The sequence below is a fragment of the Gossypium hirsutum genome, chromosome D13 (genome assembly GCF_007990345.1).
Source record: "Gossypium hirsutum isolate 1008001.06 chromosome D13, Gossypium_hirsutum_v2.1, whole genome shotgun sequence".
Taxonomy (NCBI): Eukaryota; Viridiplantae; Streptophyta; class Magnoliopsida; order Malvales; family Malvaceae; genus Gossypium; species Gossypium hirsutum.
Window position 1 is genome coordinate 62,247,619 of NC_053449.1, and position 12,593 is coordinate 62,260,211.

The 12,593-nt window shown below is 37.0% G+C and overlaps 1 protein-coding gene across 1 annotated transcript; it reads left to right on the top strand.

Annotated features, from left to right (window-relative positions):
• The first annotated feature begins 4,095 nt into the window (after positions 1–4,095).
• On the top strand, positions 4,096–7,607 carry LOC107923869 (isoamylase 2, chloroplastic). The gene is made up of 2 exons (XM_041109494.1): positions 4,096–4,398; positions 4,848–7,607. Exon 2 carries the CDS (start codon positions 4,943–4,945, stop codon positions 7,424–7,426), a length of 2,484 nt encoding a protein of 827 aa, XP_040965428.1. The 5' UTR covers positions 4,096–4,398; positions 4,848–4,942; the 3' UTR covers positions 7,427–7,607.
• The last annotated feature ends 4,986 nt before the right edge of the window (positions 7,608–12,593 follow it).

The window sequence follows — 12,593 nt, forward strand, 5'->3', positions numbered from 1 at the left end:
TTTCAATGAAGAGTCTTATCTTTTTGGAAATTCAGGCTAATAGTTCTGTCTCCTCCTAGGTTAAGACGCACTCCCCTTGCCGTATACATATCTCCACAAACCACATCATCCACATGACACGATGAGGCCAACTTTTTTTCTCCGATTTCAATTTATATCGATTAAGGAAGTAGAATTTGGAGCAGGAGCAAGGCAACAATACTAATAAGATGCATATAATTATAGTTTACCTTCCACAAGGACAACACTCATGATTCTCAATACTCCTCTTTTCTTCTCTTCTCTTAATAAGGAATACCAAAAAAACATGAAGCTGGTAAATGCTGTCAAAGACAGACAAATGAGAGTTTGTTTGTTTCTTCCCCTTTTAGTTAATCGGTAATTTAGTTCAGGGACAAACTAGTAATGTTGTTCATTGTGGTTTTATGATAGGAAGCTTTTAGGAAGAGCAAAAAGTCCTGAGTGATCCAAAGGCCATAAGTTCTGAGAAGCGTCATTTGGTTTCTAATTCAAAGTCCGCGAATGGGCGGCGCCTGGCCTGTCTGTGGCTCAATACCTTATCCCCACTGTGATGGTTATTAGAGAACTCATCATATGATCCCATTCAAGTGTCATGGCCACACTTTTTTTCTTATTTTCTCTTCATGACCTATAGCTTTGTCAATCCACCATGAAGGATGAGAAGTTCCTTCTGCCCTAATGAACTAAGTTCCTTCAGGTTGTTCTAAGGCGCATTCTTTATGCCTCATCCTCCATAATCGTCATATGTTTGACCAATGACCTGCACCTCCATCTGTACCATTTTCAGCGGCAGAAGGGGCATCTGCACACTAATATTTATGGGAAAGAGTATTTAACTGTTATCTTGACCTATGACACACTTGCACCGTTATCTTCCTGTTATTGCAACATAAAATAGTTAAATTTCTTGGCTTTGCAATGCTGAAAAGTTAAACTTCTTTTGGTTGTATTCCAGAGAAAACCTGTAGAATATTTTCACCTGCTTAATGCAAACTGCTCTCAATGGGAGGGAGAAAAAGTTAAGAAATGAATATATTAGCAGCTGTGGTCTATTACCTGATCTTCGCCACAGGCTGATATCTTAGACATAATATTAGGCTTACATTCCTTTCAATTATAACGACGAATGATGTATAATAATTCACTGTTGGAAAATGCATTTCAGGAATCGTCATCTCACAAGTCTCCTGGGATACAAAATATTTCCATCCCACATCTTAGATGATCCAAGGTAGAAGGATTCATCAGCGCATTCTTGGATAAAATCACTGAAAATCACCTATCCTCTCATAAAGTACTGAGTATATCACTGGCACGGCATTTCAGCAGCTTAAAACTTTCCTTCACCAGCCTCTAACAGAGTATGTACAAACTCTTTCCAAAAAAAATGGACGGGGTAACACGTTTAATACTATGATATACACATGCAGTTTGAATACTGAGACAAATTGGGGGTTAAAAACCCAGGTTACTGCGACAAGAAATTTATTAAGTTTGAGAAGCAATGATTGCTATATATTCTGAAAGACATTTAGTTATTTGTACTGGACTCCAACATGCCAATTCATTAGGTATTCTTATAAATCCGTTCGATGTTTTTGTGACCAGAACTGAGACATATTACCTTCATAGTTTTTAATCCATGCTGGGCCACTGATTTTCTTTCACTTTTTCACTCTTTAGTTCCTATCATACTTTTTCAGTCACAGTGCATGCTTTTCTCTGTCATGATCCTCATTCATGTGTTTATGAGTTGATGCTATGCTGATAAGCATACCATTATGTCTGCACCCTGAGATCCAACCTCTCCTCTCATGCTATTTATATCATGCTATTTTATCTTAACATACCAGAATATGGAAGTGTGATTGACTAGAGATATTGTACTGCAGGATTCCAAAAACTGTTGGTGAATCTATCCCAATGAAAGCCACTTTTTTCATTACTTATATAATGGTTGATGGATGGGCGGGGATTGCTGCAGAAATCCTCAGATTAGTACCGTTAGTCATTTTCCACCTGAAAAATATGTTTTTAGTGAAAACAGAACAAGATAGGGAGGAAGCAATGGATCCTGGTTGTTTGAACTTTGCAACATATGAACCAAAGATACAATTGTATTTCTTGCTTGGACTTGTTTACTCTGCCGTCACACCTGTACTTCTTCCTTTTGTCATCATCTTCTTTGCTTTTTCCTATGTGGTATTTCGTCACCAGGTACACTATTCAACCTAATATTTTATTGTCTTTGCATTTCTAAGCTATATAAAGCTTTTTAAGTTTCCTTTCATTCCATTAGATGCTAAATAAATGCTGAAATATACATAAGCATGTTTGCCTTCCTTTCATACATAATTTAATGAATCGGAAATAACATAGAATTTCATAGTGTACAATACGTACATGAACCAATCCAAATGAAGAAATAGATCCTTGATTAATATTAAGCGAGTGAATCCAAGGGCATTCTCAACATACTGGTCGAAAATATAAAGTAAAAAAGTATAGCACATCCTTGATAGGGCACCTTCCCATAAGACAACCTCTCTTTTGCTACAATGAGCATATCGCCAATATTCAATATGCCTGCTTTAGGTATACGCAGAAATGTCCCTCATGTGTAAAACTGTTTAGTTCACAACTGTTCATTGCAAGGTAAACGGACACAAAGAAAGAGGAGGCTCATTGGCCATGTGCATCACGTCTCTTAGGTACTAATATCTCAACTTCTCTAATGGGATTGTGAGCACAAAGAGCCTTGAAAGTCAAAACCAATTGCGACTCTTCCTCTTCCTATTTGACCATTGTTTCATGTATACTCAAGGGCCTTTCCAATCTGCATTGTAAGGTTCTCGTGCAGTCAGATGAGACTCTTTGCTTTATGATCACATTAATCTTTTAAAAGAAAAGAGTTTAAACTTGATGAAACATCAATATAAAGGAAGATTATACATGATACTGCTAAAATGTAACATGCACTTTGGAATTCTAGAGTTTCTATGAAGCCATTTAATTTGGATCAAGTTTAGGAAAAATACATATTTCTTCCTTTCTTTGTCTTGGTGACTCTTTTATTATAAAACACAGATGCAATACCAAAGATACCCTAAACGGGCAACAGAGCCTAACCTAAACTAGAGAGCCTACCTTAAGATGCTTATGTAACATCCAGTTTTCAAGGCAGAACCACTTCGACAGCCCTCGTTGTTCCTGATGAAAAACAACACCTTCCGACAAGAGGACATTAACGCTCAACGTTCATAGTAGATTAAGAGGATAAACAGCATGTCAGTAACAGTTTGCTCATATCTACTATCTCTTGTAGATAAAAATACAACAAGATTGTATAATGAAACGTAGCCAAAAGATGCGAACAAAAGCTTAACAAACAAATTGTTCTGAATGAACTTATGAACACTGCTTCAACATAAACGAAAAACATTAAATTGTTTGGTTGGTAAAATACACCTTATATGACTTTTAAAATGGAAATTAGATTAATTTGTGTTGTCAATACAAATAACAACTCAGAAGCCTATTGAGTCCCTGAACACTTGAGTTGCAAAACAATGACTAGCCACACTGTGTGATAGTAGGTAAAAGATCGGATTGTATTTTATCTTTGAGTTTGATTGTGATAAAGTGATTGTTTATCTCAATTATCGAATTTGATTGAATGTTAAAATACCTTAACAATTGATTAAGATATTCTCTTCAATTCAATTCTTCTTACATGTTTCTTTTAATTTGATAAACTTTTAATAGATTCAAAATAGAGATACTTTATTTAAACAAATTTCATATTTTTATTTAACATCCAAATAAATCTTTATTTTTTCAATTTTTTTCAAAATAAGCAAACTCTTTAATAGTTTAATATTTTTTTGGATAGAAGCTTTAATAATTTAACTTTTTATTTAAGAAAAGAAAATGAATTAGTTGATGGACACTTTTAATATTATGGACCGTTCGTACATTTCTCTATAACCAATCATTACTACATAAGAAAGAAAATATCCCCTTTCCTCACAACAAGTCAAAGAAAATTATTATCTGAAAACAGAGAACAACAAGAAAAAAATCTCTTTATTTGTTGGAACCAAAACGCACCGTTTAAGTTACAAATCACAACGATGCCTTGAGGAAAGAAAGAGCGTAGATCAGAGACGAATGCGTTGTGCGGTCATTGCGGAAGCTATAAATTCCAATGTCCAAGAAACGACAACTCTACACTGATTTCGGTTACTGCAACTAACTTCACCCAATTCTCTCTTTTTCTTCTCATTCTCTGCTAACTCGCTCTCCTTAACTCAGTACTCAGTACTCAGTACTCCGACTTTGATCACTAATCAATTTCGGCTGATAGTCTCCAATGCTGTAAGTTCTACTTTCAATTTACTCTTTCTCTGCTTCTGGTATGCTACTTTATTCTATTGATTTCTTGGTTATCTGGGTTTATTACTGCTACTGTACGTTTCTTTTATCAACTGGGAATCAGTTCATTTTTATTATCAGCACTTCATATTTCAAATTTCCCATAGTTTCTTAGGCTGCAATTGATCTGGGTTTCTCTTTCTTTTGATTTTCTTGCATGTAAAACCTTCATTTCTTTTATGCATTATCTACTTTCTTTATGTTAGTTATGTATCTGATCGATCTTCTTTGGGGAGTTGTTGATGTTCCGCAATTGCATTCGTTAACATGTATTTGATTGCTTTCTGGGTCTGAATGTTTCTTAAGGCTTTGGTATCTAAACCTGACGAAAACAGTTATTCTGTTTAAGTTTTACTGATTCAGTAAGCTAACTCGTTTCTAATTTCTAGCAGAAAGATATCTCTAATTCAGTAAGGAAAAATTATCCTCCTTGAGAAGTTTCTGTGCTGTTCTCTGGTTCAGAATCCTTTTTCTTCTGCAAGATTTTATGGCTACTCTTTCTCCTTTCCATACAATAGGGTCCCATTGCCTAAACTTGGGAGCCAATGAACTGTCTAAATCGGCTGTTACCAGTTGTGTTTGTAAAAGCAAAGTGGGACAGAGCCTTCAGAGAATAGATGTAGGAAGAAAGCTTTTACCTGGAGAAGTTGTACATAATGTCGCTCAATCTCCTCGTTGGAGTCTTGGTTTGAGATGCTTTGCTGCAGCACGAGTTTCTGTTGAGCAAGCTGAAGAATCAGTCAATAAAACTAGCCAAGTTGATGAACTTCAAAAGCAATCGACTTATCTCTTTCGAACAGAAACTGGTGGTCAGGTCAAAGTTTTTGTTTGCAAAAGAAGTGTCAAATATGTAGTAGATATTGAAGTTTCATCCCTGCAGTTTTCCAGTGATGACAGCCACCTGAAGCTAAGTGGAGGTCTGTACAGATCCAATCGTGATATAATAAACCAGATCATTGAAACCCCATTTATAGCAAGGTCTTCCAGTGAGTTGGCACTTGAGTTGGAGTTTGAAGCTGAAGAAGTCCCATGCTACTTATCGTTCTTGCTGAAAGCTTCATCACGTGTAAGTTCAAGTGGCTTAGAAATCAGGAGTCATAGGAAGTCTAGTTTTTGTGTACCGATTGGTTTAGATCAAGGGTATCCAGCTCCATTGGGTCTTTCCTTTTCAACAGATGGTTCCATGAACTTTGCAGTTTATTCAAGAAACGCAGAAAGTTTGGTCCTGTGCTTGTATGATGATAATGCATCTGAAGAACCTGCTTTAGAGCTTGACCTTGATCCTTACGTTAATCGGACTGGTGATATTTGGCATGCTTCAATAGAAGGTGCATGGACTTTTGTGAGCTATGGTTATCGGTGCAAGGGAAACAGGGACACATTCCATGCAAAACATGTTCTTTTGGATCCTTATGCTAAAATAATTGGGAGTTCCATTCCTAATCATCATGAGTCTGGTTTGCTCCCGAAACACCTTGGGCGACTATGCAAGGAGCCTGCTTTTGACTGGAGTGGTGATCTTTCTCCAAAGATACCTTTGGAACAATTACTGGTGTATCGGTTGAATGTTATGCAATTTACTAAAGACAAATCTAGTAAGCTACCAGCTGATGTGGCAGGGACTTTCTCAGGTGTAACTGAGAAAGTACAGCATTTAAAAGATCTCGGCATTAATGCTGTCTTATTAGAGCCAATACTTACATTCAATGAGCAGAAGGGACCATATTTCCCATGTCATTTCTTTTCACCAGCAAACCTGTATGGACCTTCTAATGGTTCTGTATCTGCTATCAACTCGATGAAGGGGATGGTTAAGAGCTTGCATGCCAATGGGATAGAGATCTTCCTGGAAGTGGTTTTTACCCATACTGCTGAGGGTGGAGCCCTGCAAGGACTTGATGATTTATCCTATTATCACAAGAATAGTGTTGAAGATTTAGAAGCTAGAAATGCTTTGAATTGTAACTATCCTGTTGTTCAACAGTTGATTTTAGATAGCCTTCGGCATTGGGTGACTGAATTCCACATTGATGGTTTCTGTTTCATCAATGCTTCATGTCTGTTGAGAGGGGTTCATGGTGAACGCTTGTCTCGTCCTCCTTTGGTTGAAGCAATAGCTTTTGAACCAGTGCTGTCCATGACTAAAATCATTGCAGATTGCTGGGATCCATATGACAAGATGCCAAAGGAGATACGTTTTCCTCATTGGAAAAAATGGGCAGAAATGAATACAAAGTTTTGTTCCGATATAAGGAACTTTTTGAGAGGCCAAGGCGCCCTGAGTAGTCTTGCTACACGGCTTTGTGGGAGCGGGGACATATTCTCTGATGGCCGAGGCCCAGCATTTTCATTCAATTTTATTGCTAGGAATTTTGGACTTCCTCTTGTGGACTTGGTCAGCTATAGTAATGCTGAATTAGCTTCAGAAGTAAGTTGGAACTGTGGGGAAGAAGGACCTACAAGTAACACTGCTGTGCTCGAAAGAAGACTGAAACAAATTCGTAATTTTCTCTTTGTTTTGTACATTTCGCTGGGCATTCCTGTTCTTAACATGGGAGATGAATGTGGCCACTCTTCCAGTGGTTCCCCGTCATGTGGTAGCAGAAAACATTTAGATTGGAATACCATGACAACAGGTTTTGGTATTCAAACAACAAAGTTTATCTCATTCTTGATTTCGCTTAGAAAGAGGCGAAGTGACCTCCTTCAAAAAAGGAACTTTCTCAAAGAAGAAAACATTGAATGGCATGGAAGCAATCGGTCACCGCCAGGATGGGAAGACCCCTCCTGCAAATTCCTGGCTATGAGATTGAAAGCTGATAAAGCAGAGGGCCAGTTGAGCTCTGAGGCATCTCAATTAAAGGGTGACCTGTTTATTGCCTTCAATGCAGCTGATAGAGCGGAGACCATTATTCTACCCCCACCTCCAGAAGGGATGGCATGGCGTCTGTTGACACCATTTTTTGGATGAAAACGGGGTCAGCTTGGGTTTTGAAAATGAAACGGGAGTCGCCACCAATCCTTTTTGGGGTGTGATTGGGTCACCTTGGAAAGATGTTGTTTTTAATAAATAATTTGATCTTATTAAAACAACGGTTTTGGTCTACGAAATTTAGGAAACGGGTTCGGGAGTCGGTTACGTACGAGGAAGGGTTGCACCCTCGTAACGCCCGAATTGTACCTAGTTGATTAGTTAATGTCTTAATGTCGAGATTGAACTTTGAAGAATTTTTAAAAATACGATCCTTGTATTAAACGTTAAAAATTTTCGAGAAAAAGGGGATCCGTTATTCGAGAAAGAGAACCATTCCAGTAATTGGACACAATATCTCAAACCCGATATGGAATGAAAAATGCTTATTTAAAGATATTTATTATCTTGGATTTAGAAAGGATCACAACCAGTAAGTTAGGACACGATCCTTTTTTAATTCCCAATTGTTTAACTGAGTTTGAGAAAAAACGTGTAATAAGCTTAAAGATATTCAATGTTTATCAAACGAAAAAATCGCAACCAATACGTTAGGGCACATTTTTAAAATATTAACATTATATTCCGTTTATTTTGAAAAATCCTGTCTCGAGGAAAACAACGTGTCACATCCAATGCCGTTAGGATACAACATATTGAATTCTTGATAACGAGCTTTTTATCATTTTAAAGAGTAATCTCGATTATTTAAATTCAACGAAGAAATCGGAACCCAATACGTTAGGTATGACCTTCTTGAATCTAAACATGTTTTTATTTGAAACGGTTTTGATTATCGGGGTAAAATGAACACGAGGTTAATGCACATAACAAAATAATAATGAATTCATAAGGTATTTAACCATCACCAAAAATGAAATAAATAAACATAAGAACAAATCAAGTACATAATATCAAATAAATGAATGAATAAAATGAAACATTCTTTTAAAACAATAATGAGCATGTGGAATAACAAATCAAAAATGTAAAATATATACATGTATATATATAGATTAAAGATATGTATGAATGTTGTATGTATATTATATTTACAAAACGTACATAGATATTATATATATATGCATATTGTATTAGAATATAAAAAATACGTATATACGAACTATAAAACATAGAAAAAGATTTAAGAAAAGAATAGTATACGTTTTTATGAATAATTGTAATAATATAGAATGTATGAAATATCGAGTATGTATTAATGTATTTTGAAGCTACTAAGTAGGTAAAACATATGAAATATAAATATTCACATGAAGGTATATTAATGTATGTATATATGTATTTCGAAATTATACAAAAAAATGTATGGATGGTACTACACGTATGTATATTATATATTATATATATAAATAAAACATAGAAAGACAAAATGTTTGTATGTACATTATACATAGTGAAGCTTGGGGGTCAAAAGTATATATAAATACATGGTGATAATAAGAAAAAGAATACAATAATAATCATGCATTAATAAATGAACAACAATATTAATAGATAAATAAGAATAATAATATAGTAAAAATACATAAATAACAGTATTAACATAATAATAGTAGTAAAAATACTGATAATATTATTATTAAATTAATTAATAGCAACAATATACAAAGGGGACTGATTTGAAAATAGGACGAAGATTCGGGGTCAAATCGAAAGTAAAATAAAAGAGGAGCACCAAATGGAAAAAAGGACAAATTCGGACACATGTCCGTTTCAATGCGCTGATGGGAAAGGACCTGATCGAAAACAAAGCAAAATTCTATGGGTAAATCTCAAAAAAGGTTAAAAATAAGCAACAGGGCCAAATCGAAATAAACTGAAAATGCGGAAGGACCTGGACCGCAAATAACCCACCCGCACAAAAACACGCGGACCCTGGGTTGCGGGTCGGGTCAATGCGCGGGTAATGGGGCTAAACGGCGCCGTTTTGGCGCTAAGCATCCAGATGAAACGACGTCGTTTCGCTAACAGTATAAAAGCCCAAAAATTTTATTTTTTTCATTTCAGCAGTTTTGTTTTTAAAAAAAAGGGGTTAAAAAATTTGTTTTCTCTCTAGCTTCCGCTGGGCATTGCCAGATTCCGGCGTGAGGATCGCCGTCGGCCGCCGTGCTCCGGCCACCGCGTGCAGTGCGGAAATTCGAAAAGGTAAAAAATTTCACTTTTTTTTATTTCGTAAATATAAACTATTATATATATATATGATTGAAAAAAATGAAGAAATAAAAGAATCCGAACAAAACAAGAAGAAGTACCTTGAAATTTAGTTTTTATATTTTCTTCTACTTAAACTGTTCTTTGTTACAAGAATCGGAGAGAAAAAAGAAAACTAAAAGCCCCCCCTTACAACCGATTTTGCTTGGCTTTTTATAGTCATTTTACATGAGTTCTTTATCTATTTTTGTCTCTGCTTTGCGTGTTTGGTTTCATCTTGCAGGGAGTCAGAGGAGTTGGTGGAGCAGGTGAGGCCGTGCGTCGGTGGTCAGAGGAACGGCGGCAGTAGTCAGGACCGATTAGGTTTTCTTCTTTCTCTATTTTTTGTTTATTGGGCTGGTAGAAATGGGTTTGGGTTAATGGGTTGTTTGGTGGGTAGTTGGGCCTTAAGCCCGGGCAAAATGGGCTGTAACAGCTGCCCCTCTTTGCTCGTTGTCGTGTAACGAGAACAGAGCAAGACTAAGAAAGCCCAATTTTGCCGGTCTCGCCGAGTCTGGACTCCTCTTGACGCTTTTCTTCAAGTAGCTTCACTCCAGTCCACTTTGTCTTGTTGCTTCGATCCACTCCACTGCACTTCAGAGTGTTCTGACTTGCAGCTTCAATCCATTTCGTTGCAGTTCAGAGAGATACGGCTTCAATCTACTCTGTTGCAACTCTATGGCGATGAGATTTGTGGTTTTTAATCCGCTCCACTGTAACTTCAGGGAGATAGGATTTATTCTTTCGTCTGCTCCACTGCTGCTTAGGGAGATAAGACTTGATGCGATCTGTTCCACTACTGCTTAGGGAGATGAGATCTGGTTTCTTCGATCTGCTTCACCGTCAGTACAGGAAGGCAAGATCCACTATCTTCAACTAACTCCACTACAACCGAGAGAGGCAAGGTTTGTGTCTTCGACCTGCTTCGCTGTCAATACAGGAAGGCAAGATCTGTTGTCTTCAACCAGCTCCACCACAACCGAGAGAGGCAAGGTTTGTGTCTTCGATCTGCTTCGTTGTTAATGCAGGAAGGCAAGATCTGCTGTTTTCAACCAGCTCTGCTACACCCGAGAGAGGCAAGGTTTGTGTCTTCGATCTGCTTCGCTGTTAATGTAGGAATGCAGGATCTGCTATCTTTAAACAGCTCCATTGCAACCAATGGAGGCAAGGTTTTATTCTCGATCTGCTTCGCTATTAATGCAGGAGGGCAAGATCTGCTTCTTTAACCAGCTCCACTGCAACCAATGAAGGCAAGGCTTGTTTTCGATGTTCACTGATTTGTTCTCTAGGGAACATGACCTGTATGTTCTATTTTATGAACCTAATTATGCTTAGAGATTAGGATGACATGATCAGAACGAATCAAATGCTCCTAACTAGATGTGTATGAATGACATGCAAAATGTCATGAAAATGATTCCTTAACGCTTAGGTTATCATCACACAAAAGCATATTAAGGCTTTATTACTGACGTGCTATACCACCTTCTTGCTCGGCTAGCATATCCAAAGAATCACTTAATCCGATTGCCCTCACGGTAAACCTTAAAGTTTAATCCACTAGGGCACAAAATTTGTACGATCATTCTCCCTCTACAATCCAAGGGTAGAAATATGGTTTTTCCTCAATCCTCTTTTATCACAATTCAAGGATATAGGATCTTAATCTTTCTGGTCCCCCTTACACCATTTCCAGGGTGTCGTTTCAAAGACTCATGCACAAATGAAGGCTCTCTTCTCTGAGGTAACCTCTTCCTATTGCCTAACAATCATTGCTTGCTTGTTTATTTAAGCTTTTTCATTGACACGACATCTTGTCATTTTGTTCAATCACTGCATTTGTCAACAAAATCCAAAGAGAAAGTCCAAACTTAGACTCTTCCTTCTCAAATTTCCAACCTTCCAATTTGGCATGTTCTAAACAATAGTCCTGTTTCAGGTTCCTGTATTATTTAGAAACTTTTCAGAGTAATATGCAAAACTTCCTTTGTGAAAGTTTTATTAGTCCATTAATCATTATTCCAATGCTTGCAAAAAGGTCATAACAATGGATAAGAATAAAGTTGGTTCTGAGCATAGCTCGAAAGAACAAATTATCGAAAATAGTGAAGAAGGACAACAAAAGAATTAATTGGGAATGTATATCTTGGAAAGAAAGAAAAAGTATTCCAAGAACAACAAATAACATGAGAATTGGGTGCCCCAGATATCACAGCTTGAACTTCTCTATACAAACTTTCTGAAGACCCTTTTGAGTTGGACATGTGTTTAGGAGATCTACAATGCTCTGTCGATGCCCCAAGATGTCGCCTATCCTTTCCTGTTGATTCAGGCATGGCAAGATCAACACATGCCTCAATATGAACAAAACTTTAGCAGCTTATATCACCTCATGCCCCATTTTGATCAGTATTTGAGCCGCCCTTTTCGGGTTTTCAGCTCAGATCCCTTTGGCCTAAGGCGCCCTTTGCGGGTTTTCCCCTTAGCCTCTCCATTTTTACTCTTTTCATTTTCCATTTTCATTATTCATCTTTTTTTTTTTTGAACTTCATTGTCTTACAATACAGTGACAAACTGTGATGTCTGATTTTGAACCGATTACAGCCTCAACTATCATGTTGTCATTCCAGTTCAATACATTTTCCCATACCATCGTCTCTGGATTTCTATATTGGCATATGATGACATTGACGCATGCTGTAGCCTTTATCCATTTGATGAAGTAATTAATGATCTCAATAGTGAGGCAATGCCCATTAGAAGTCTTCGATAATGGTGATGTCCATGCCCCATTTTGCTCAAAATTTGAGTCACCCTTTTTGGGTTTTCAACTCAAACCACTTTTGGTCACAAAGCGCCCCTTTTGGTTTTTCGCCTTGGCCTCTTCTTTTCTTTCTTTACTTTTCTTATTTCTATTTTGACTTTGATTGATTTCTCTTTTTCTTTTTTATTTTTT